Consider the following 25,176-nt stretch of genomic DNA (forward strand, 5'->3'; position numbering starts at 1 on the left):
TGTCAGTGTGTTTCTCAGTGTTCTGTGCGAAAACACATTCTGTTCGTGAGAACATATTCTGCTTCGAAATAGCACACACACACCCACACACACACCACTGACTCTGTTCGCATCATCACTCACGGCCACTCTAGATTTTGTTTTGGGAAAAGTGCCCTGAGAGTATATTTTGTCTAGAGATTTAACACAGCTGCAACTCTGTTATATAACATATTTACTTATTCATGATGGGAGGAGAAATAGGTGTGGTCCTACTGATTTGGATTCTTTAAAAGCTGGATTACGCAAAAGAGGGGGCACATGGGCACTCTGAAAATTCCACCTCATACGTGACGTTCAGTGTTGTTGCCGTGACCGGAGAATTCTCTGTTTAATAAATCATCCTTGCAAGGTGTTTTTTCTTAAGAAATCTGTCTTCAAATTTTTGGAACACGCAAAAGAGGACAAATAATTAGCCTCTTTCAGTAGCCAGGGCGTTTGACGTGGCTTTACCCGGGTTAAAATTGATAGAATTGGCCCTTGTCCGGGGTGGCAAATATGGGAAATATTTACCACACCACTCCCTATTTCAATTTGTTATTGGCGATGTAACGAATGGGGAGTGTGCACCCTGCTGAGTGGTATAATAAATTTGTTTTGAACTGTATGTGTGCTGATATAAACAATAATTGTTCAGCAGTTAAATGTGTTGGCAATTAAATTAATTATCGATTTTTCCCTGACTGTGATGACTCGGTCCTATTCGTAAAAGCACTACACAAGACATGGTGAATTTTTCATTGCACTGACGGCCCTACTAACAATTAAGTCGTCGTTGGCCTGTAATAAACACAAATAATGCAATTTGTTCCACCAAGTGGAGCCCATGTAGGTCATGTTTGTCTTGGCACCTGAAAGGTTTCCCATCTGCAGAAACCCTGCAAGGAGCTGGAGTCCAACAAAAACAATTAAGCTGTGTCTAAAGCTAACTTCACCTTTTGCTCAGTGCTGCATCTTAAATTGTTGTGTGGGGGAAGTTACAGAACTGTGACTTCATTTCTTCATTAAGTCAAAAAATCAACACTTCAATCTAAAAGGACTTGTTCTTTAACACATAGTCATTTCCCATGCTTGTTTAACCACAGTGAACAATTGATGAGTCACAGCGGCCCATGTTGGGGTTTGTCACCTTGGATCAATGTCCTCTGAGTCATTAAGCTTCGCCCCGCATGTCCCATCAGACGGGAAAGACTGAATACACAAGATTTAGTACGTGGCTTAAGGCCTGTGTCTGGATTTCGCACACTGTGTTGCAGCAGCGCAGGCAGAGATGCCAAAGCCTCAGTGAAGTGACCTCTTTGAAGGTGAACTCGACATGTTATGTATTCAATTGTTTTTTTTGGTTAAATAGCCGCACGAAACGTCAAATCATCGTGTATTATTTTGGCTATAAAGACTAAGGCTAAAGTGCGATGCTAACAGTTTTTTGTTTAGTCATTGTTTGGGTGCCTTCAGTTCCTTCCTCACACATTGTAATTACAGTGTATTATTTGCTGCAACAGCTCTGTTAAGACCATTTGTTTACATTTCTCACAGTGAGCATAACAGCCTCAGACCCCCTGAGGCGCGATGGTTCTGCGATGTGGGCTAGACTCCGGCTGAGTAATGGTGTCAGGCCAAACTTCCAGTATTAACTGTACTAGCAGTAGCAGTGGGACCATCCTGTGATTCATGTTTCATTAATCAAACATTTTACAGCCCCGTGGCAAGCTGCAGCAGATACTTTGGATGTATCCCTCTTAATCTCTTCCATTTTTAATCATTGTAATTTTGTGCAAAATGAGGAAGAAATTGGCTGGGAAATATTACAGGTGCTAAAAAGTTTTTATGCTTTTTGCATCCCAACTTAGCATGTCAGTCTGTCAATTTTTGATTTGGCTTCAAATGTGAGCTTTGTAAAAACAATGTTCCACTTTTTTTTCTTTTTTAGGTTTCCCTTTAGTCCTTTTAAGATTTTTCATTTCATTTCGTTGCTCAACACACTGCAATAATTTTATCTTTGTGCTCAATCCTTAATGTTGATTGCTTAATCTAATAAAACTCAACAAAATGCGTGTCTTCCTTAAATTTAATCTTCTTTTCATTAACAGGGTTGTCTAGAATTAGTGAGGGGCTTCCGGTATTATATTTTGGTTACTTACAGTATATTTTAAGCCCATGCACAATATAATGCACATACATGAAATACATTTATAAGTACATTTTATAGATAACAACACTCAGTTCTAATTAAGACCGAGAGAGAGATATCAATGGAACAATATGTTAATTAATAGATAGAGGTTGAACTCACAGGTAACTCTAAGTTACTAGAGATAAGAATACTTTGAAAAGTACTCAGATTCTGTAACAATATCATGTCTAAAAATGTACTTAAAAGTAAGAGTACTTAATTAATCAAGGGGGCGGCTGGGGCTGGGTTGGGGTGGATGGGGTGCGGGAAGGTCATGGGGGGAGCGGGGGCTGTGGACCGGTGGGGTGCCTTGCGGGCCTGCAGTGCCCCGTCCTGCTGCGTTGAGTTGGGGGCATGGGCCGTGTTGGGGTGGGGGGCGCTCCTGTCTCCTGGGTTTGCTCTCCGGCCGGTGGCCCCTGCGGGGCCCGGGGGTTGTCCCTTGGCGCTGCCGTGGCCTGGGGGGCCCTGAGGTGTTGCGCTTGCTCTGTGCTGGCAGGGGTCGACGGCTCCCCTCTTTGGTGGAGATTTTCATGCATGCCCGATCCACCACCCGAGCATCTATCGAAACTCAAACACAATCTGCTTCTTCCTCTGGTCGTTAAATCGGTGGAGGCTGGTGTCTGTGGATCTCACTCTGCTTCATCTGTCCTTCCTTCCTTCCTTTGCTCAGTCTCTCCTTTGGTCTCTTGAGGTCTCCCTAATTTGTTGGAATTTAGATGTTTCTGGGATACGTGAAAGACTTTGGTTGGTAACCCGGTGGGTTTCACTTTCCTTTCTTTTCTTTGATCCTTCCTCGGGTCTCCTGACAACCTCACGACTCTAGCTGGATTCTGAAGTATTCGGTTTAGGTGAACGGTATGGGATTTTTAATTGGTTTTAGGTGAACTAATGAATATACACTCACGCACGCACACGCACACACACACACACACACACACACATGCACATACACGTTCTCACCCACATACAAAATAAAAATTAATTTAAAAAAAAGAGAGCAATGATGATGACATGTTAAATCGGTAAAATTACCGAATGAAAAATACTGAGCTCTCCAGGAAGAAAAAAAAAATAGTAAAAATCAAAATTAGTTTTCTGATGTTTCCTCCCTAATGTGAAGGCTGTTAAAATTGAAAAATCATCACCAAACAATCTTAAAAATGGGCCAAGTATTGGTTCCCAAACATCCATCCATCCATTAATCTTAACCGCTAATCCTCACATTAAATTGGATCATTTACATTTACTGTACGCTGCGGAGCCAACAGTAACATATGCTGTCCATTCTTTACAAAGTAATTCAAGATGGTAGAGGGCGGCATAATGGCATAGATATAGCAGAAAACTCAGAGATTGATATATATAGTATTATGAGCTTTTTTTATATATATTGCCAACACCACCATAATATCGTGATAATTATCGTATTGTGAGGTTCATGTCGGGATAATATCGTATTGTGACTTTTGAATATCGTTAAATCCCTACTTGGAATTAGCCCTGCTTTTGGCTTTAATTTCAGATTTTTAGTAACAGAATTGAAATTGAACTTCCTTTGAAATTTGGCCTTCACAGAATCAAATGACACCACACAAAACGTCCTCTGCTCAGTTTTCCAATGCATTTTCTGAAAATAATTTGAAAGATACTTTTGTTATCGCTTCCTTTCGAATAATAAAACATGGGTAAATAGCATTAATAGCATTATTAACAACAATGCTAGCAGCCATACTATAGATTGGAATCATTGTGGGTCACCCAGTTTTTTTTGTACAAACAAAGTCTATTTAATGAAAATGGGGCCAGCTTTTAATCATTTGTTGGACAGATTGACAAATTGAAAGTTTGTTGTCTCGTAAGAAACATTATACAATCAATTTGTAAAACATCAGCTGGCAAGCACAAATGTTCTTTATGAGTCCGCTGGGTCTTTTTTCTATAACGGCGCAGTGTTACGGAGTATGTAGGTCACTGCTTGATAAATGTGCCTTTGCTTGCTTTTCACAAATGACTGATTTCTTCACGTTTTATTATCTGATGTGTGCGGGTGACCTTTTTCTAATAATGTAGGAAAATCACATTGTGAAAAGCCGAGCTGGATGGCGTCCACTGCTTGGCTTGTTTTGGCTGGATGCAGCAGTGCGCCGGGGGAAGGGGTGACTGGTATATTCTGGCTGCAGGAGACTGAGCGTAAAACAGGGAGAGTTTGTTTGTGTGTGTGTGTTTGTGTGTGCCTCCATGTGTATGCATGAATGTGTTTGTGTGTATATATATGCCCTACAGTACACAAAACTGAGGAACATTGGGGTTTGTCAGACTTGCTCCACATACTGTATATCCTGATTTTGATGACAACATTCTTATAAATCTTTACTTCCTACACTTTTTGCTTATTTAATCCTTAAAATTCCAACTCCACCCAAAAATCATGTAAAAGCTCAAACTTGGTTAACCCGAAACGCCTTGGTTAATCTCATTTAAACTTTGTGTAAGCGCTACCTCCTCACTTTCAATGCGGCTTTTACATCAACATAGAAGTGGTCGCTTCCCATCCGTGAGGTTGTGGGTTAGATCCTCACCCCCTGGTGACCATGTCGAAGTGTCCTTGAGCAAGACACTGAACCCCAATTTGCTCCCAGCGGACCTGGCAGCGACCTGCTTGGCATCAGCTGACTACTGGTGTTTGAATGTGTGTGTGTGAATGGGTGAATGTGAGGCTTCAATTGTAAAGCACTTTGGGCACCATATGGTGTAGTTAAAGCACTATATGAAAAAGCAGTCCAGTTACCATTTCCCACTGGCATCGTGCCAAAACATCGTAAATCACAATTTGTTAAATTTCAAATTTTTGAAAAAACGTATTCTATTGGTCCGTCCACACATCTGGGTGTTATTTTTATTTTTATTTTTTACAAATAATTGACTGATTTTAAAGTGTTGAAAATGGCTTGCTCTCTTTGATGATGTGATGTTAATGGTTGAACAAAGATGCCGTTTTTGGGTGCCTCCTGAAAAGTGACTATTTTGGAGGTGCAAGATTTCAGCTCAAATGTATATAAAATGAAGCTTCATGACTCCTGTTTGTACTCCTCCACCAGTGAGGTCATCCTCGCCAACATCGACGTGGGCCTTGCTGGCACCTGGGAGTGTCTCGTGACGAGTTCCCGTGGCAACAGTTCTCGGCAAATGGAAATAGTTGTCTTGGAGATGTCTGCGCCATACTGCCCTGCTGACCGAGTCACCAACAACAAGGGGGAGTTCCGGTGAGTCGTCTCTTGATTGATCTGTCTATGTTATGAAAATATTTGTAAACAGTATGCTTTCTTCTTCATATCTACAATATATGGTGTTAGAAGACTATCTTTGTCTTCTGCGTGTTCGTTGGTGTTTGGGTAGAGAGAATGTTGATTTTCTGAATACAGACTGGAGATCGGTGAACAGGTCCTTCGAAGGGTTTATTTTAGAGAATATTCTGGACACAAGCAAGTTTACAGACAAATGGCTGCAGTTCCTCTCGCAAGTGTGTAGTTACAGCGGACTCACAGCATTCTTATACTATCTTGAAACCCCCCCAGGAAACAGCCCTCAGTCCTGAGTTCAATACACATGATGACAGCTGCAAGTAGATAAGACTTTTTATACTTTTACAGCATATCATCCAATACACATTGACTTCAACCCCAGACACTGGCCCATTGATGTGGAAACAGACGAGGCCCCCTCCCCAGACCTCATTCAATACACTCACCAAGCTCTACTGAGGAAATTAAAACAGTTATGACTAAATCTAAACAGTTAAAACTAATTCTGGGCAGAAGACTCTCAACAATGGCTATAAGATGAAGTCCCAAGTATTACATCCCCATTGGGTGACCTTTAGGAGGATTTGTTAATCTGCTATTTTGCCTGAATAAAAAATGTACACCATGACTCTCCTAGCTAGCTATTACCAGCGACGCCCACCACATACCACATCCTTGCCTGTCAGCCTCTGTACTTCTTCGCTCTCCTCTACTGCATAAGCACACAGACGCAGCCTCACTTGGAGCGCTGGCGTAATGGGCTAGAAAATGAGCCTTTTTAGTTTGGGACTACAGTATTTTAATTCAATTTATTACCAGGTAGTGGGAGTCAGAGCAAGGAAATGCTTGAGCACCCTTAGAGCAGATAACTAGTTTCTGCAGCATGGACCTTACTGTAATGTATTGTACGGTATTTGTTGCCAAGTGATGGCGCGTGTACTAAAGTAGATAAACAGGAGCGTTCTGCAGGCAACGGTGTCCGGCGTAAAAACTCAATGAAATCATGTAGCAGTCACTCACCTGACTTTCTTGCAGGCAGCCTCTTTCCATACAGTATGTGCTTTCTGATTGGGGACCAGTCCATTGTGTGGTGGTCTCACTTTCACCAAATGTTCCGCTTGCAGCTACCTTGAACAGGATACGCAGTATAGAAGATAGTGGATGATCTCATTGATGGGAGGAGCCAAAAGTCCACTGCTGTGTCTTTTCAAGTGCATATTAGCTAAGTAATGACATAAGATGTAAACAAATGATGCAAATTCTATAATTTGCTAGAATAACGGATTATGGCATTTATACCATCTGTTGCATTAAATCAAGGACCATGTTGGATCTCCCAATTCTTCAGTCCTTTATAGTCCTCTATAGCCTCCTAATTCAAGCAATACTGCTAATTCTGCCAATGGTTTCTCGCCATTTCTATGGGTTACTTCTTTACGGGTTTATTCAACCAATTACACGTTATAATATTTGCTTCTTTTTTTTCTTTTTTTTCCTGGAGAGCTCAGTATTGTTCATTCGGTAATTTTACCGATTTGACATGTCATCATCATTGCTCTCTCTTTTTTTTTATTATTATTATTTTTTTTATAAATAATAATATAATAATATTTGCTATTTTAATTGCAGGTGGCCAAAGACTCTAGCAGGCATCTTGGTTTTCTTACCTTGCGCTCCCGCCACCTTTGGCTCCGCCCCTCACCCATCGGGCAGCGCTCCGCAGACCTCCAGCCATAAGGAGAAGAAGGCATGGCGACGATGCGACCGGACTGGACGGTGGGCTGAAGAAGATTACACGCAGTGCCCTTATGCCAGTGAACTCACACGTGTGCTACATGAGCTCACCCAGGTATCAATACAAAATTATTTGAACACAACATAAAGCAACATCTTCTTAATCATGTTCTGTAGCAGCACCATCACTTGGTTTTCTAAATAAAACTGTGCAGTTTGAGATGGTTTTGCTTTTACTGTTATTATTTTATTTTTAATTTTATTTTATTTTATTTTAAGTCATTCTGTACTATTCGCAGCTCGTAGAAACAATATTTGGTATTGGGGAATAGGTATGCTTTGCTATGCTATACTATATATATATATATACACACATAGACAAATATTCCTTCATTTATTTCAACTTGCTATATCCAAACATTCAGTCACATTTTGCAATTGGTAGCTGCAGTAAAATAATTAGATTTTCTGCATTCCATGTTCTGTGCTCATTGAAATTTAATTAATCTCTGGCCTGCAGCTCTGTTCATGTATTGATACCACGTTTCTAATATTTTTTTAGTTTAGTTTATTTATGTAATTTGTCATCACATTTGTATTATCCGGTAGGTTCAAATACATTTTGAGAGCCATTTAGCCCACAAGGCTATTTATTTTACAGCGTTTTGGTGCCAGATTATGATTTGACCTTGGGATCTCAAAGTGAGAGGTTTTGAAAAATGATCAGACCTTTCTAATAAAAACAGTTGCTATTGAACAATGAGCATCCCTACAAGTTTACAAGCAAGCAATCTAATTTGGATTGCTCTTGATTATTACCAACACTTTGTGATTAAGAAATAACTATAAAGGGTAAGGGAGCCCTAAATGTAAACATGTTATTTATAAATAATAATAAAAATAATAATAATAATAAAATACCATAGGTCATATTATTTGGCCCTTTGTTGATCTATTCAGAAATAAGTCGAGATTTACTGGTAGCTGGCAGACCCATACTTTAAACAGATGATTCACACTGACTGACTAAATTGTGTGACATAGAATCATATTTTTTATGCAAGTGTTATCAGAACCCAGTCATGATTTTTAATAACATTTCAAAATCTGCTTTCATCTTATGACAGATAACCGTCAACACAACCAATGCTCAGCCTTTGGGCCAGCAATTAGTGGCCTTCACCAGCAGGGCCGCTCACTTTACTGACGTCATGGATGTCATCTTTGTGACGCACCTAGTTGAGAGACTGACCAGGCTGGTAAAGAAGTGCAAGGAAGTAAGTGTGAACAGAAAGAAAAGCGATTGTCCTTGTAACATGTGCTGTCAGCAGACTGCATATTTCAGGTCCTTCTGAGGATGTTTCATATGATTTAGATCAAGGCGCATCAAATGCTACTTTGAAATAATCCAACGTTTTTGTTGTTGTTCATAAGCTTTCTTTAGCAGTTTTTAGGTGTGCGTTTTATTTTATTGTTCTGATGGAGGATCCTTCTGTTGCTGAGTGTCATACAATATTTTTGTTCAGAATGCCTTGATTGTCTTGAGATTTGATTGAATCCTGCAGTTTCAAGACATGTTGTCGAATACAACAAAACAGTTCAAGGCTAGAACGTAACCAAATTTCCTGCACATTTCACATTTGGTTTGTATGTTTATCATAATAATCATGAATGCAATTATTATTATTATTATTATTAATATTATTATCGACATACTGGAGCAAAGCTGATACAATTTTGTTCACGTGTACCTGCATCTCTCGCCATTGCTTCATATATGTCAACATAAAGAATTATCTTTAAAATTGCTATATTTTAAAGGAGCAATGTAAATACAGTGCAATTATTGAGATTGTGCCAGCAAACTTGTCTTTCTCCATGCTCTTTACAACCATCAAAAAGTAGTGATGGGAAAATGAAGCTTCGTGAAGCACTTGCGATATTTTTTGACTCCTCTAGATGGCACTCGTGGTTCAAAGAGGCAATGGAAATGTAATCCATTTTCATTGCTCTTGTCTTTATCTTTAAACCAAAAGCGCCATCTAGAGGAGTCAAAAAGTATCGCAAGTGCTTCATGAAGCCTCGTTTTCCCATCACTATCAAAAAGCACTTGCATTGTTATACCTATCCTTTTGTGAGAATGGGTATTTGTTATAAACTGTCTGGAAGCAGGGATTTGTCATTTTGTTAGAAACAATCAGCTGTGCTAGCTCATACAGCGACAGCGGCGTGCTTTTTCAGAGGCATGATTGAGCAAATAGAAAAAGACATTTCGGAGAGAGACAGCTGCGACTTGCTAAAAAAGTCATTCCAACTGGTTTGCTCTGGCATGGTGCCATCAAACCACAATGACAATTATTATATAAGGAGGAAGATGTGCCTTGTTGTGCTTAAGTTAACTTACGTATTTGGCCAGAAGCAATCAGAGGCCCCAAATTGCATTGAATGTCAGGTAGTGCTGATCTTAACTCTCACATGTCCAATTAGCCCTAACGGGTCACAAAGGAGAAGCAATTATTAGGGGATATTTGAAGTATATATATCTCTATAAGACGAGGCAGTGGAGGCCACACGCATACATCTAATGAGAAATAGTCAAATCAAGCAACAATGAAAAGTACAGTAAGTAAATAGCAAGCTGCCATCCCAGGGAAGCAATTAAACCCCTTTGGAGCTACTAATCTAAATTAAATCTCTCTATAATGAATGAAGCCACTGTTCCTTCCTTCACAATTGTGATTCCAAATTCTAAATGTGTCCATCGTTGACCTGAGTGATGTGCATGATCGATCATCCTCTTTGTGTCCTGCCCTTTATGTATGTTTAAATATAAATTTGCACATGCATACTTGTGAATGCATGTCGTCTTATGCCTCTTCAGCTGGGTGACTTGATTTCAGAGATAGCCAGCAACATGATGCTAGTAGAGGAGCATATCCTGTGGATGGCCCAGAACGAAGCAAGAGCGTGCACTCGGATTGTTCAGTGTGTGGAGCGTATCGCTGACTTGGCACTGACTGGAGACAATCAGGCCATTTCTAAGGTATAATTAAAGAAACCTGAGAAAGTCAGAAATAAGCAGTTTCTGACGACAACACTGAAATTAAAAGATATTATTGTTGTGTATCAAATGGCTGGTCTGCTATAATGTGTGACTTTTAGCTTTGTTGACTTCGGCTCAATATTATATACATGCATATCGTTACATGTTCTCCCGCTATTCCGCAACTCCCCTCCAAATAATTCTTATTGTCCTTTTTGCTTATCTTTTCTCAGGTCTCCGCTAACATAGCTCTGGAGGCCTTTCTTATACGACCCTCCAACTTTCTTGGTTTGTCTTGCACTGCACTCCAACAGCCTCCCTTGACTACCGCATCGACCTTACTGGAAAGCCACGCCCCCAAGAACAAGGATACAAGAAGGGAACATGACACGATGGGCGAATCATTCCTCAACTTTAAATGTGACACAATAAATCGAGGCTCGCCAGCCAGTCATCTCAGCATGGTAATGTTTGAAAATCTGCTCTTCCTTTATTTTTCTGTCTTTTGCTTGCAAAATTATATCTCAGCTCAGGATACTCAGGCTATATAATGGGGTGGGGGCTACCTACTTCTATTTCTGGCTCACTGGTATATAATGTGACCGTTATTCAAATTTAACCCTGGAGAACCCAAGAACCCTTTTCTTCTTTGGAAAATTATGAATTATACATTAAATGACTGATATAAGTTCACTGAACACCAAAATATATGGGTTTTTTTTCAATTGTAACCCTTGTTTTTTGAACTAGCTCAGAGTTGCTAATTTATCAAAATATATATATAAAACATACTCCTAGGCATTCTGCAGCATGATATGAAATAGATTAACAAAAAAAACACAATTTTACCATCTGATGGTTTGCTGAGAAGATGGTTTTGTTTGGATTGATTTCCAGCTCAACAAAACAGCATGTTGCCAGCCATCTTGTCACCAGCACTCTGGCTCATGTAAGTGCAATATTCCTCCACTAGATGGCCCCATGCAGGGGTCAGAAGTGGCACTCTGGACTTTTGAAGATAAATTTGTAAAAAAAAGAAAAAAGGTCTTTATTATTTGAGTAGCAGAATTTATAGGGGCCAAATTTGACCCCGTGGGTTCTCCAGGGTTAAAGTGATATTGATGGTGTAACGGCATGGACTAAGAATATTACAGGTCTGCTGTTGGTATTGCCATGGTGACCATACCTTCTTTAGTGATCTATATTATCAGTGAACTTGCACCAAGAAACACCAAGAATCAAATTTAAAATGAAAAACCAAGACACTGCAATTTCGCTGAAAATAAAATATACAATGAATTCACAACATGAACTATGTCATCTCTAGTCAATCTGGTGACCAGTGGTTGTGTTAGCATTTCGCATTAGCTAGAGTAATATCTGATTTTGGTGCATCAAATGAATTATAAAATGTTTCCATCATTGAATGAGTATTTCTGTGGATGAATGAGATGTCCTAGACGTGAGTGAGTACAGTACATGTTTTTTTTTGCTTCTCCATGCAGCTATCGATCGTTAATTCAAGCATTTATTTTTAAAGGTGATAAAAAAAAAAAATCAGGCGTAGCTACATTAGCACGACATTACTCGCGGTCCCACATTGTAACATTGCAAATGTGGCGCCAGAAACGCTCAGCTCACTTTCGTTCCGACTACATTTCCCATGATTCTTGAACACGGAAGCAGGAAGTAGTTCTAATACTGATATGACGCAAATGTGTTTTATTGTATGAATCGCTATGACAACTGTGTGATTGGCATGCACGTGGCCCAAACATTTGGCTTGCTGGCTGAACTAAAAAAAACAAAAAACGTTGGACACCGGAACAGAATCCCTGAATCGAAGTGAGACAAAACAGTGGGGCTGACGAAATCCACGGGGACTCGGGACACAAGGCTCATAAACAGGATTGTCCTTGTTAATCCAGGGTGATCTGATCCTTTTTTTTTTTTTTCCAATTCCAAAATAATGTAATACAATATATTAATCACAGTACCTTCATTGGTTTAGCTTCTTTATCCTTATCAAAAATATTCTACAAGTACATGTAATGTATGTTTAATAATGGGAAGCAATTAAACATATTGTGTCAATCTATTAAAAAAAAAAAAAAACTATATAATTTATTACCTTGCTCTACCTCGTATGTGCTGTGTGCCTATGAAAATTGTCCTGACAAGATGACACTGGTTTCAGTTTTGACATGACATGACAGATCAGCTTGTGATAAGATTTGGGGACAGATGACAGGGCTGTTCATGGAACTGTTATTTGGGTGTTAGTGAATATTCTTCGTGTACGGTCTTGTGTGCCTGTCACTTTAAATCTGCTCAATCCTCATGACACCATCCTTTGCCCTTCCATGTGACAAGTATCTCCTTAGCAGGCAATATCTTCCCCAAAAGAATTGACTAAAACATCCAGTTCTTGTGGTCGATGTATTGCTGTACAGAATTTTGTAAATTCTGCTTCATAGCTAGTTCATTTTGGTAATTAAATAATTTGTGTGACTGAGTAGATGGTGTTTGTATGCTGGTCTGCCAAGGCCGAGTCAGTGGACATTTTTTGTGCTACTGGGCTTATTCCACTTCTTTAATCTTCTCTGGTGAGACTGCCATGTCTCTGTGCTTTGGCAGCAGCTTAAGTACTTTGCTACATTTTACCTCAGGGCTATTCATGCAACAGTGTGTGCATGTTCGTGCAGGCTTATAAGTCACACTTGGTCAGGACAATGTAACACTAAATAATTATTCCCAACGTCCCCTCTTTAATGTTTCCAGATGAACTTTAAATAGGAGGCTGAAAAATTAGAATCTCTAGAGGGGACTAGATATAAGGAGGCATGGAGGTGCTACTTAAATGCTCCTGAATTTGCTAAAACAACAGTGCTGGGATTAATGGCATTAGAAATAAATTACATTAGTTATTTTCATTAACACATAATGTAATTAAGTATTTTTGCCAATTATGATGACACCTTTTAAGTACAGACGCTCCCCACCTTACGAACGAGTTACGTTCCGGACGATCGTTCGTAAGGTGAATTTGTTCGTAAGTTGCTTCAGTGCTATATTTTGTATTATAATTTATGTTTAAAGCCTATATAAGTATATTGAAGGTTTATATAAGTATGTTTAAGGCTTGTACAAGTCACCTGCATTGGTTTGTACTGAAAAAATCTTAATAAAATGGAGAGAATACGTACAGTACTGTACTGTACTACGTATGTTAGAGAGAGAGAGCGAGACACACACACACAGTATGTACATGTACGTAATAAGATAAATAAAATGAAGTTTAACTTACTTTTGGAAGATGTACTCAGGGATGTGATTTTTCCGCTAATTCGCGGAATTCCGCTTTTTTTTTATCTCCCCCCCAAAAAAAAAAAATCCCATTTATTTTTTTTTATTTATTTTTTTTATTTTTTATTTTTTTTGTAGTTCATTGTGTATGCACATGACTCCGACAGATAACATCTTGTGCTATAACAAAGACATTTGTGGTATGATCTAATATGAGTTACTTTTCATTTGGTCATGATACAATTATTTGTTCATGAAATTTGAACTCTTCAACATTATTTATGTGTTAACTTAGTAATCACATTAGTTAGATATGATGATATTCTCAGTGATAGTTTTTAAAAGCAAAGGCAGTCCAATGTTTTTGAATGTGACTGATTTTGAGTTGACTAAAACTGCCATTTCATATGGGATAGTTCAATATACATTGAAAATTTATGCTGTTGTTTTGTCTATTTCTTTGTCATGTGAGTGCATTGAAAGTACTTAAAAACACGGAAAACCCATGACCCTGGACCTAGCTGGGTGCCAGCGGCCCCCAGACCCCCGGCTAAATTTTCAGATAATTTCACTTTGGTCAAATCACATCCCTGTGTACTCGATGCTTAAGGAGATGATGGAGGAGGAGGAAGAGGAGGATTTTATATCATGAGAGATTCTTCGTCGTCGCTGGAATCGGCTTCAAAAGTTATTTCCTGCTTCATGGGGACCGGCGTTTCTTCCTCCTCCTCCTCGCCACGTTGCTCAGCCTCCAATGAGCTCTCACAGCGCCAATCGTCGGCATTAGCGGCGGAAAGAAGCACTACGCGCAATACAAAATCTAACTTACAGCATTTCTTTCCGAACATTTTTCGACATACTGTACGCGCAGAAATGTTCATATGTACCGTTGTTCGTAACTCGAATGTTCGTAAGTAGGGGAGCGTCTGTAATAATGGTTGGCTGAGGTAGAGTAAAATTTCATTGTAAGACAGCCAGGTAGAGTTGGGATATATATATATATATATGTGAATTTTGTAGTGGCAATGACATGATGGAAAAGGGAACCTGATATCAAATGAAATCTCTGTGTCAACTGTTTTTGCCAAAGGAAAATAAAGCATGCCGATTCAACGTGCCCTAGCCCAGCCAGTCATCTGCATGGTGCCTTCCTTGAAGCTCATTAGCCGTTTCTCCACTGCTTAAGATAAGTTTATTGCACGGCCTGAGAAATTTTCACTTGAATAAACACGTCTTCACCTCGGTTCACAAAGCCTCGGGCAAAGTTACGGCTATTTCACTTCATCCACCTCCTTTGGATTCCGTTGTATGCACTGATAGCCAGGTAATTGCATTTTGACTAAATTGGATACCAAGTTATTCCTGAGGTGGAACAAAGGCACGTGTCTTTACAGTCCTTGCAGCAAAAAAAAGCAAATGGAGCATATGAATGCTTTTGCCTTAACCTTATAGAGCTGTAATGCATAATTATTCCCCTCATGTCACTGGTATACAATCCTGCTATATGAATGTCCAACCTGTCGTCTCCCAACCTCACATCCTGAGTTCTACCTTATAGTCTGTTTCCACCTGCAGTACATCCTAGTATGTTACTTCAAAGAGACTGGTCTGCTTCTGTAGACCACTTCCTGAATGATTGTATATAGTTTTGGGTATTTTCCTCACCATAATTTTATATTGAGGCTTGAGCAGGCTTTGTTGTGGTCCGCTCAGCCCAGTGCAGGCGTGCATCATGTAAGTAAACGGTTATGTTTCCTCTGCTTTGACAGTCTACATACTGGTGAAAAGTAAACAATGCCTCAGGGTACTAGGGAATGGGTGATGTCACACGCTGCCTCCATGTGGGCACTAGGAAAGATGTAAACGATGATAACAATAGGGTGTCTAAACCCTCTGGGCAAGGAGTAGGATGTAGACTCGTCAAAAGTTTGTGTCCTAGCAGCAGATAAATATCTTGATGGTTATGCCACCAAGTCTGTCCTCCACAGGATTTGGCTAACCTGTCTGATCCAATTCAACTGAAGTTGGGTATTGGAACGTTACAATCCGTGATGTTTCTTCATTGGTCACCTTTCTGAAGGTTTTGTCATTATTCACCAGCACAGCCAATTTATCAGTCTTTCTCAGTAGCAAGTTCATATTTCCAATCACAGAGCGCACAGGAACCTTGTATCTCTATTTCTTCGTTAGCTGCTTAGTGTAGCTTTACTCCAGCTCTGTATCCTAGATACGGCTTCCTCCGCGTTGGCACTTGACCGTAGCACTATAAACTAGTTTTACCTTCATGAATTTCATATCTGTAGGATATACAAGCAGTATAGCAAGATCTCCTGATGAAACTAAACTCACTAAAACTGCATTTAAAAACTAAACTCATGAATACGCACACACACGCACATACACATACTCACCCACATACAAAAAAAAATTAAAAAAAGAGAGCAATGATGATGACATGTCAAATCGGTAAAATTACCGAATGAACAATACTGAACTCTCCAAAAAAAAAAAAAAAACTCACACGAAGCTACTGAAAAGGCTGGCAAAGGGAGCTCTCAGTGAATGTAGTTAATAAAATGAAGCTAATCCGTCCTAACTGTTATAATCATGTTCTTCTTTCTTTTTATCTTTTACAAGACATATGGGAAGGTCCTCAGCAATTACTGAAGGATCTCTAGGGACAAAATACAAGTGTAATCTCTGTCTCGCTGTCACACAAGCATGTCTGTCTTGATGTGTGATTAGTTGACATTTGGAATGTTTTAGGTAACCTTTCTGAAGGTTATATGGCCTAAAAATGCTTTGATCCTCATTTGCTATCTGGTATCTCTGTATTGCGTGTTTAGGCTCATCCGGCAATCACAGAAAGCATACAGTCAAACAATTATTCACACTTATGGACTATTTAGAGTCTTCATTAACCTAGCATGCCTTTTTGAAACTTGTGAGGAAACATGAAAACCCACACAGCACAGGGAGAACTTGCAAAGTCTACACAGAAAGGTTAAAGGCAGGATTGGAATGCAGAACCTTTGACTGTCAGGGAAACGTGCAAGGCAAATACACCAATGTGCTGTCCTTTTAAAATGAATTGGCTGATCAGAAACGTGTCCGTCCGTTCACATTATCAGTAAAATAAATCCGTTTTTCCTCACATATGTGCACATTATGTCTGACTTTTTCTGATCTGAAAACTACAATCAGGCAAACCCCAAAAATTTGCTGTGTAAATTCAAGGAAGAGCCCAATTCAACATTCATGTTTACTTTACACTTGGCTTTCCACATGCAGCATTGTCTCTATTTAATATTTCGTTTTTTTGTGTTTTTTTTTTTTTTTAATTAAATGTGATTCATCATTTAAATTAATGGTCAGACTATTTGATTTATAGGTAAGTTTCAGGGCATAGTGAGCTATTTTTTTATTTATTTTTTTAAATAGGAGAAATTCAGTAACTAATGTGCATTTGGGTTAGAATAAATGGAACATTGCCCCCATTGCTCTGACATATTTTTTTTACATCAAGATGAACCATATTCAAAAACAAAATCTAACGTAATTAGAGACACAAAGCTAACTTTATTCAATGTGTCTCTTGCCGCTTTTTTAATGTTCTCAGTGTAGAATCTGGATAACATTTATCAGTGGAAGCCACTGAAGTGTTGTCAGAGATGCAGCTCAGCTCTTGCCGTCTTGCTTTATAAACATCTCAAACTAAACAAACATTTGCCTATAGAATGTCCTTGACCTTGTTCCTTTGCATGGCTTTCATCGGGCTTAAATCTTTAGTCAATAACACGAGTTTTTCTTGGACTGTATGTTCATACTGGCCTCAATGGCTGGCAATCAATTTACTGAAAAGGTTTGAAAAAAAACAACTATGTGGCCTTCAATGAGGTTCATGTCTTTTAAATATACACAAAAAACATCATAGAAGTATTAGTTTCTAATGTTATTTATTGTGGTTGTGGTTTCCCGTTGTGTTGAGCTGTACGGCCTTATAATGACAAATTATAAAATAGTTTTCAAAATACCTTATCTTCTAACTGGCGTGAATATAAAATGGCACAGCAGTGGCATTAAACAAAATGTGAAAAGAATATTTTTCTCCACCAGAAAGGCTTTTTGTGCTAAGGGTGTGAACTCTGCATGAGATGCATTTATTTGTATCAGGGGTTGCATCAATAAATGTACCCCATTCATACAAAAATAGCCACACTCCTTTAACTCTCTCGTCAGCCCGAATACTCAATTGAACAACATGCTGTGAATGCTGCACTGCTGAAATCGCACAGATGGATTAGAAATGCTCCCCCGCCTTTTTTTTTAAGGTTTTGACTGAGTGATGATGTGACCTTGAGCAATGTGTTTGTTTTTCCAGTCACAGTTTTTCCTTACTGCTAATCAGTGATGAAAGTGCAACGACTACAAACTGACAGTTTTTTTTTAAATACTGTTATATGACTTGACAGACTCTACAAAAATAAGTTCTCTTATTTATAGTGTCTTAATGGAGGAAATGAGACATTTTCATATACAGTAGTAATGCAAGACCAGGTAGGAATTCATAAATCATACAACTCAATTTGCAGTTAGCCAACAAGCTATGCCTACAACCTTTTCATCATTAGCATCCCACTGGCCCAGTGATCTCATCTACCTTTCCTTTTCTCATTATGTTACTTGACATTTTGACTGGCTGATATAAATAAATACTGCCTTGTTACAACTCGTCTCCCAGGTGTCTAAACATTCAGACTTAATTCTTTTGCACCATTCTGCCGTTTAATAAATTAATCTTCTGGGTGTGTGTCACATCTTTAAAACAGTGTTGTTGGGAGCGAGGAGCAACACGGAAACAGTCAGCAAAGTTGCCGCCTCAATAAAACCGCAGCAGTGCATGAAGGGGGGAAACAGCAACTCAAGTATCAATATCATGACACTGATATCGATCAAACCAATACCAACATCGGAATCAATATTATTGATATTTGATTTGAACCGCCCACCACTGATATACTGAGTTTTTTTTTTTTTTTTGATTTCACAAAATGATGGACATGTGCAACGGCTCATAGCTATTTAGTAGATTAAGATTAAGATATATATAGATTATACTATTAGACTAAATACATCTGTTCATAACTGTTTTAACAAAATAAATATGATGAAAATTCCAGTGAAAACCAAATGTTTAGGTACACACGTCAAGCTGTGACACTATAAAAAAAAAATTGAATGCCAGTATTATGGGATTAATTTATTAAAGTACATCCGATGAGATGATGACTAATTGTGCATGTTTTGATATTCGCGGGTGTGCAAAAATGTCACTATATTGTTTAATTATACTGTACTAAGATTAAATGTTCCAATGTGAAGATGAAAAAAAAATAGCCAGATTGGCTAGTTTGGATATATACTGTACCAAATCTTGAATGCAGGCCTTTATTAGGCTAGCATATCGTTAAAGTCAGTTTGTCAGGAAATTCTGATATTATATAATAGAGATAATATATAATGCTGCTTAGTTTCATTTAAAACACCCCAAAAATAATTTGTTTGATTGTTGTTTGCCTCCAACCTAACCTTCAGTAGCCATCCCATTACAACTACATTCACTTTTGTTTGGAACTGATTAAGAACTAATTACCCGAAAATCACACAAGTATATGGCAATTTACTATTTTTGAACTGCTTTGCAGATTGTATGGTTCATGGTAGGAAACAATTTGGAACAATATTTACTACTTAAGACCTTCCTTGCCATTGACAGGTAATTAGTAGAAGCCTGTAGGCTGAACGAGTAGTGCATCCCCACCTTTTTTTTTTCCCCTCAGACAGCCTTTCTTTGCTCCACAGAGCTTCACTGCTTTTTAATTGCACCGTGTGGGTGTGTTTATGTACTTATTTTTCCACTTGAGGGCTGGTGGATCGTGATGTATTTTTTGCATTATATTCTGAGGGTTTGGATGTGTGCATGCATCAGCTGGCCTCCAGGTTAAGTCTCTATCTGGGGACAGTGTTGCAGCAGAATTGAGCCAGCAGTAAAGGGAAAAACGCAGGCATCTGAAACAACCAAATATGACCCAGTTTATCTCGATTCAGTAAACATGGCACTTTATGAATATGAATGTTTAATGTTGTGATAATTTGCCTCTAAATTGGGATGTGTTAGGACTCAATATGCGCAGTTATCTCTGAAGAAAAGGAGGATTAGTGACTTGCGCATTTACGCATTGACCAGAGAGTTTGTGTGTCAAGGTCACAGATGATGAAATTGTTTGCCCTGTATTTGACAAGCAGGATACACGGAGTTAATTACAAGGGTGTTAAACTGCAGTCAGATGTCCGAAAAATGACTCTGCCTGTTAAGATTGTGCCGCCATGAAAGACAGTATTAGTTCATTTCAATGAAAAGGAAAAGGAGGGGCTTGAAGTGCTAATTTGTGACTTTCATGTACTTGTAAATTGCTACATATTTATTGATGGTGTTTAATTCATAATATAACCTAATATTTAACCACATCAGCACTCATGCAGGGGTGGGCCTTAATACCGTTGGATCCATTAACATAATTAGTCATAGCAATCATGTTCTGGACATAGATTTACTTACTTACTCTTGGCACATAGCAATAAGAGGTATTTAATACTAAATGTGTTATAGTAGGGGAGACCGGGGCTAGTTGTATCGCGGGTAAGTTGCCACATTGCAATTTTCTTCTCTATTTCTATTTGGTTTTAGGTGACAAATGAGGGGTGTGAGGCAGACTGGTGGAGCTGAAAGTAGTAAGACTAAATGTCTTAAACAGAATGTATGTGATGTTGATGTGTAAAAACTGGTGGAGGGAGACGGCCCTATTTAAAAGAACGCTTTGCACTTTGGGTTGCCATGGAAACTTTGGAAAGTTTGGGAGAACAACAAAACGTTACTGAATTACACATTTCAGGTTTGATCAATCAAAAATCGCACATGCTGAATTCATCTATTTGTATATACTTGCTCCTCCCAGAATTCTACAGATAAACTGTGTGGCAATTAAACGCGCTCGGCTTATACATTCCTGAGTGTGCCCATTTATTTTTGCGCATCCAAGCCTTTAGTAAATCAGGCCCTAAATTGAGAACAAGAAGATGCTTTGTGTCGGCGAATGAAGAAGACAAGTAGTTCCATCAGTAACTCAAGGCCAGCAGCCCCAGGGGTGACGCTGTCCGTTACTATGAGTGAGTGACACAGATACATTTCCCTTTGTGGAAAAGCAGCAAAGTTTTGCCCATCTACGTCTTGAATGTGTGCTGGACATGTTGTCCTGCGCTGAATCATTTATCCCAATCTCATCATTTACTAAAATTGCCTCGCTGCACTCATGTCAGGCTCTTTTAATAGAACCCAGCATTCATTTAATATTGTATGTCCTCATTTTTTTCCTCAGTCAATTTGCTGTGATACGTTCATTTATTGTAGAAAGTATTTTGTCAAATCATCCAAGATAATCTGCTTTGGAGTTTCATGCACACGCCAGGCTTTGTCCAGTGTAGTCTGCTGCCTGTGTCTTTCTGTTCTTTGTGTGCACCACAATGAATAAATGAGGCATTCACCCTTTTTTTTTTTTTTTAATCATTTATTTAACCATCACCATTTCACGCTACACTGCAATCGTATCATATGGACCACATTTGCATTGGGAATCCACTCTCACTTCTTCTGGAAAAATGAATAAAAAAATAAGTCAGCATGATTTCTCTAGTTTGGTTGCTGTACATCAGTGATTCTTAACCATTGAGCGCCATCTAGTGGGCCGCAATGTAATTTCAGTCTTGTAACTCCGCTATACACATGTAGCAGAGTATTTTTTAAACCGAATATTTCCCCCCCTTTCCGTGTAGAAAAAAAACAATCTGTATAATATTGCCCGGTTGTAGTGCTAAATTCATTCCTAATCCTCTGTATTCTGTTTAGCCACACTGCAGTCAGCATGTTGTGGGGCGGGGTTACGCACAACCGCTCCTTCGACTGCACGCAATCGACGAGGCATAGCCGCCGCATCAGCGGTTCCAATTTCGCCGTCAAGCTCAGATTCACCTTCATCATCATCGATGATGATCATCGTCGTCATCAATGTACTATTTTAGCGTTGGTCGATGCCTTTTGTCTTGTAAGTGTAGAGCTGCTTGCAAACGCTCGCCATTGCCCGTTCCCTCCTCCATCTAGCTCCATCTAACGTCTTCTACTGCCGCGTCAATGCTTCCCAACCACGGAGTCACCACCCTCATCTTCATCATCGATGATGATCATCGTCATCAACAATGTGCTCTTTCAGCGATGCTTTTGGTCTTTGAAAAAAACGGCTCGAGCGTGAGCTCCTCGCGACCGGACACCATTTTTCCTTTGTCTTCCATTCTCATCTCCTGCTCGACGCTCTAGCTCCGCCTCTACTGACGCCCACCCGATCTTGTCAAAAGAGAGTCATCGCTGCCCTCTAGGGGCCAAAAATAGTCATTAGGCACAACAGACAGGCTGGAAACTTTCACCAGACATGCGGAAGGGTTTCCTCTACCCGTTTCAAAAAAAAAAAAAAAATCATTGGATGACGTCTTTTGACGTCATTGGCAGTGCTCCGTAGGTTTTTACTTGACGTCTTTAAACATCAGTGGCAGTGAAAGAGTTAATTTAAGATATTCTATTGTTTGAGAATATTGACTGGTGCAACCACATTTTGGTGTGGAGGATAAATGTAATTTATGACATAATTATATTATAGTAAAATTGACATTGTTAATGTATTTCCAGCACAGCCATAACAATGCGGTATTTTACGCAGATATACCAATCATTTATAACAGCAACCGTTTGACTTATCTTTTTATTAATACAATTGCATTCATGTAATGTAGTTAATTTTATGACCTTTGATGACAAACGACAGACTGCTGACACATCCTCCGTGCCACTATCTGATCATATTCATCATCTGTGTTGGCATCACTCACAATGAACCACAATGTAACACACTTAACAATTCGCACATTGTAAATTTATCACATGGTCTTTTGTATTCATGGGATGTACATTATACACAGAAAGAATATCACGAATCATAAATTATTAGACATGGGATAAAAATGATGGACCTCTTCATTTCTTTAAATGTTCTTTGCTTTTTTCCCCCCCTCATTCTACTGTATTCTTCCTTGCCATGATGCTGAAAACAGAAAAGAATGCCAACTGGCTCGGCCGGGCTTCTTCCCATCGTTCTCTGGGGCTGTTTAATCATCCTTCCCCTGCTTCAACTTGAACCTTTGCATCAGGTCTACAAATCATAGCCAGATAGACTCTCATTTCTAGCCTACTTTCTTTCCCTCCTTTCTCCTTTGTGTCATCCTGCCAGGGCCTCCCACAGAACGAGGGGGTGCAGCAGCAGGGAGTCCTTGAAATTCATCTGCTCCCCCTTGTGTACGTGTATTTCAAGCTGTTTTCATATGCTCATCTTATGATTAACACTGTGTGAGGTATCTACAGCTACATAGGTAACTAAACATTATCAAAAACTGAGCCATGAATAGTCGGTACCTACTTCTTCAACACAGGTTATGTCATCTTCAGTTGACACCAAGTGGAAAAATTTGTATTTGAAGAAATTCATTGTACATGAAAAATAATGAAGTTACCAAATTAATTGTGCACAAAATATGAACTTTTTGGAAAATGGCTCAATGAGTCAAGTATCCCTTTAAGATGGAACCCAGTGGCAGCAGATACAATGAAAACAACAGAAGCCCCAGAATTGAGCCCTGTGGAACACCATACGTTCCGTTATACATGTGAACCCATAATGCACATAATCGTCCGGCCACTTTCGTTTTTTTTTCTCAACATAGTATGAAGGGATTACAATAATAAAGAAATCACACGACGTCCATCACACCAAATTCAAAGCAATGTAGTGTGATCACCAAACCCCTGGAAGAAGAACCATTTTTTTTGCCGACAGTATATTCATGTAAATCACTTTTTCACTCAATCAGAAGATTATACAAGTTTTAAAAATAATATCTAACTGAGAAAATGTGTAAAAATAATTCAATTTTTTTCCCTCCCACCAATAATTAATGTTTGTTTGATATGAACTGAAACCCATTCAGGGTAACTCTTTGTACACTTTCCTCCTCTCTGCTATCCATTTCAGTCCCAATCTTGTTTTCTGAATTCACCTCAAGATGCCAGTTAAAAGGAGAAGAGTTTGACTTCCGATGATTCTGCTCTTTTGTGTATGTTGCACATGCTGTGGAGTTTCAAGTCCTCCCTCAATTAGAATTCATGCTTAATAGACTGGGAGGTATTTTTACACTGCTTTAGTGTTTTTTCTGGCTGAATATGCAGTGGAGCCAGCTTTTAAAAGCTGTAATTACAGCAACACATCATTGTCTCTCAGCACTGAAAGCTCTCCATCCTCTCTCTTTCTCTCGCTTTGTATGTTATAATTAACTTTCATTCTGACATGGAAATTACCTGTTTTATTCATTAATGCATCTGTTAATATATTGTAAAAAGCTCTAGTGTACCTGTATTTTATTCATTTAACAGAATCATATCCGGCTATGTATGTGTGTCACATAGATTTGTCAATCAAATATACAGTTTATGATACTAATCATTTTCACTACAAGTAATGCAAAAGTCTGCCTTTATAAAGCATTGTTATAATTCTTAGTTTTGATCGATATTGGCAGCCAGGCTGACCTGCCCACTGACCTCAAGTTCATTTTGAACGGTCTTGAATCCATTTGTGAGATGAAGAAATTGTCAAATGTGAGTAATATCAGCACGTCATTACGTAATCAGCAAGAAAACTCATCTGTTTAGTGTTTGCGCTACTAGTCAATCAGCAGGTCAGAGGTGAGTTCATCCCACGGGATGGTCAACAAACAATCATTCACACACACATTCACTATGAACAATTCACAGTCTTCAATTAACCCCGCATGCAAGCTGCATGACATCATTGACGTCTTACGTTAGTACACAAAACACAACAAGTTTGCGTGCCTGTGGCCAAAACAATCCACAGATAGACTTAACTAATGCGCAAGGTGCACTTCCTCTTAATTTGAACAGTTCCTGGACATATTTTTTTTATCTACAATGATTCCAAAATGCGAACCAAACAAAACCCCAAGCAACATACTTAATGGCTTTACAACATTTTAATTAGCTTTTCCTCTAATTTACAGTTTATCCACACCATAATCCTGCTATTGTCGCAAGATTGAGTTATGATTGATTTCTGTCCCTCTAAGGACATTCATTATAGTATACAATTATTGCATTCTTAATACAAATATCTGATGTTATGATGCCAGAAATGTGAACTCACACCATCTTCAACTTCTGTAGTCTTTATTGAATATGCTCTGTCAATGTTATCACTCAATTCAGACTGCACATCAGCTCTGCTGTGTTACATAGATAACTCACTTGCTGCTTTTTTATTGCCCAATTTTTTGATTTTATCCATTCAATTCTGGGCTGTATCAGGGAATGTTATATGACTGTAAGTACAATGGAAAATCGGAAT

At 38.9% G+C, this 25,176-nt stretch overlaps 1 protein-coding gene across 1 annotated transcript in view; it reads left to right on the forward strand.

The window, feature by feature from the left end:
• adgra1b (adhesion G protein-coupled receptor A1b) overlaps nt 1–25,176 on the forward strand; it is a 148,846-nt gene that overhangs the window by 47,247 nt on the left and 76,423 nt on the right. The window contains exons 8-12 of the mRNA XM_077582707.1: nt 5,311–5,475; nt 7,144–7,363; nt 8,376–8,525; nt 10,130–10,291; nt 10,525–10,755. Of these exons, the coding sequence (XP_077438833.1) occupies nt 5,311–5,475; nt 7,144–7,363; nt 8,376–8,525; nt 10,130–10,291; nt 10,525–10,755 (928 nt within the window). The remainder of the gene's footprint in view (nt 1–5,310; nt 5,476–7,143; nt 7,364–8,375; nt 8,526–10,129; nt 10,292–10,524; nt 10,756–25,176) is intronic.

The sequence above is a fragment of the Vanacampus margaritifer genome, chromosome 12 (genome assembly GCF_051991255.1).
Source record: "Vanacampus margaritifer isolate UIUO_Vmar chromosome 12, RoL_Vmar_1.0, whole genome shotgun sequence".
NCBI classification, from domain to species: Eukaryota; Metazoa; Chordata; class Actinopteri; order Syngnathiformes; family Syngnathidae; genus Vanacampus; species Vanacampus margaritifer.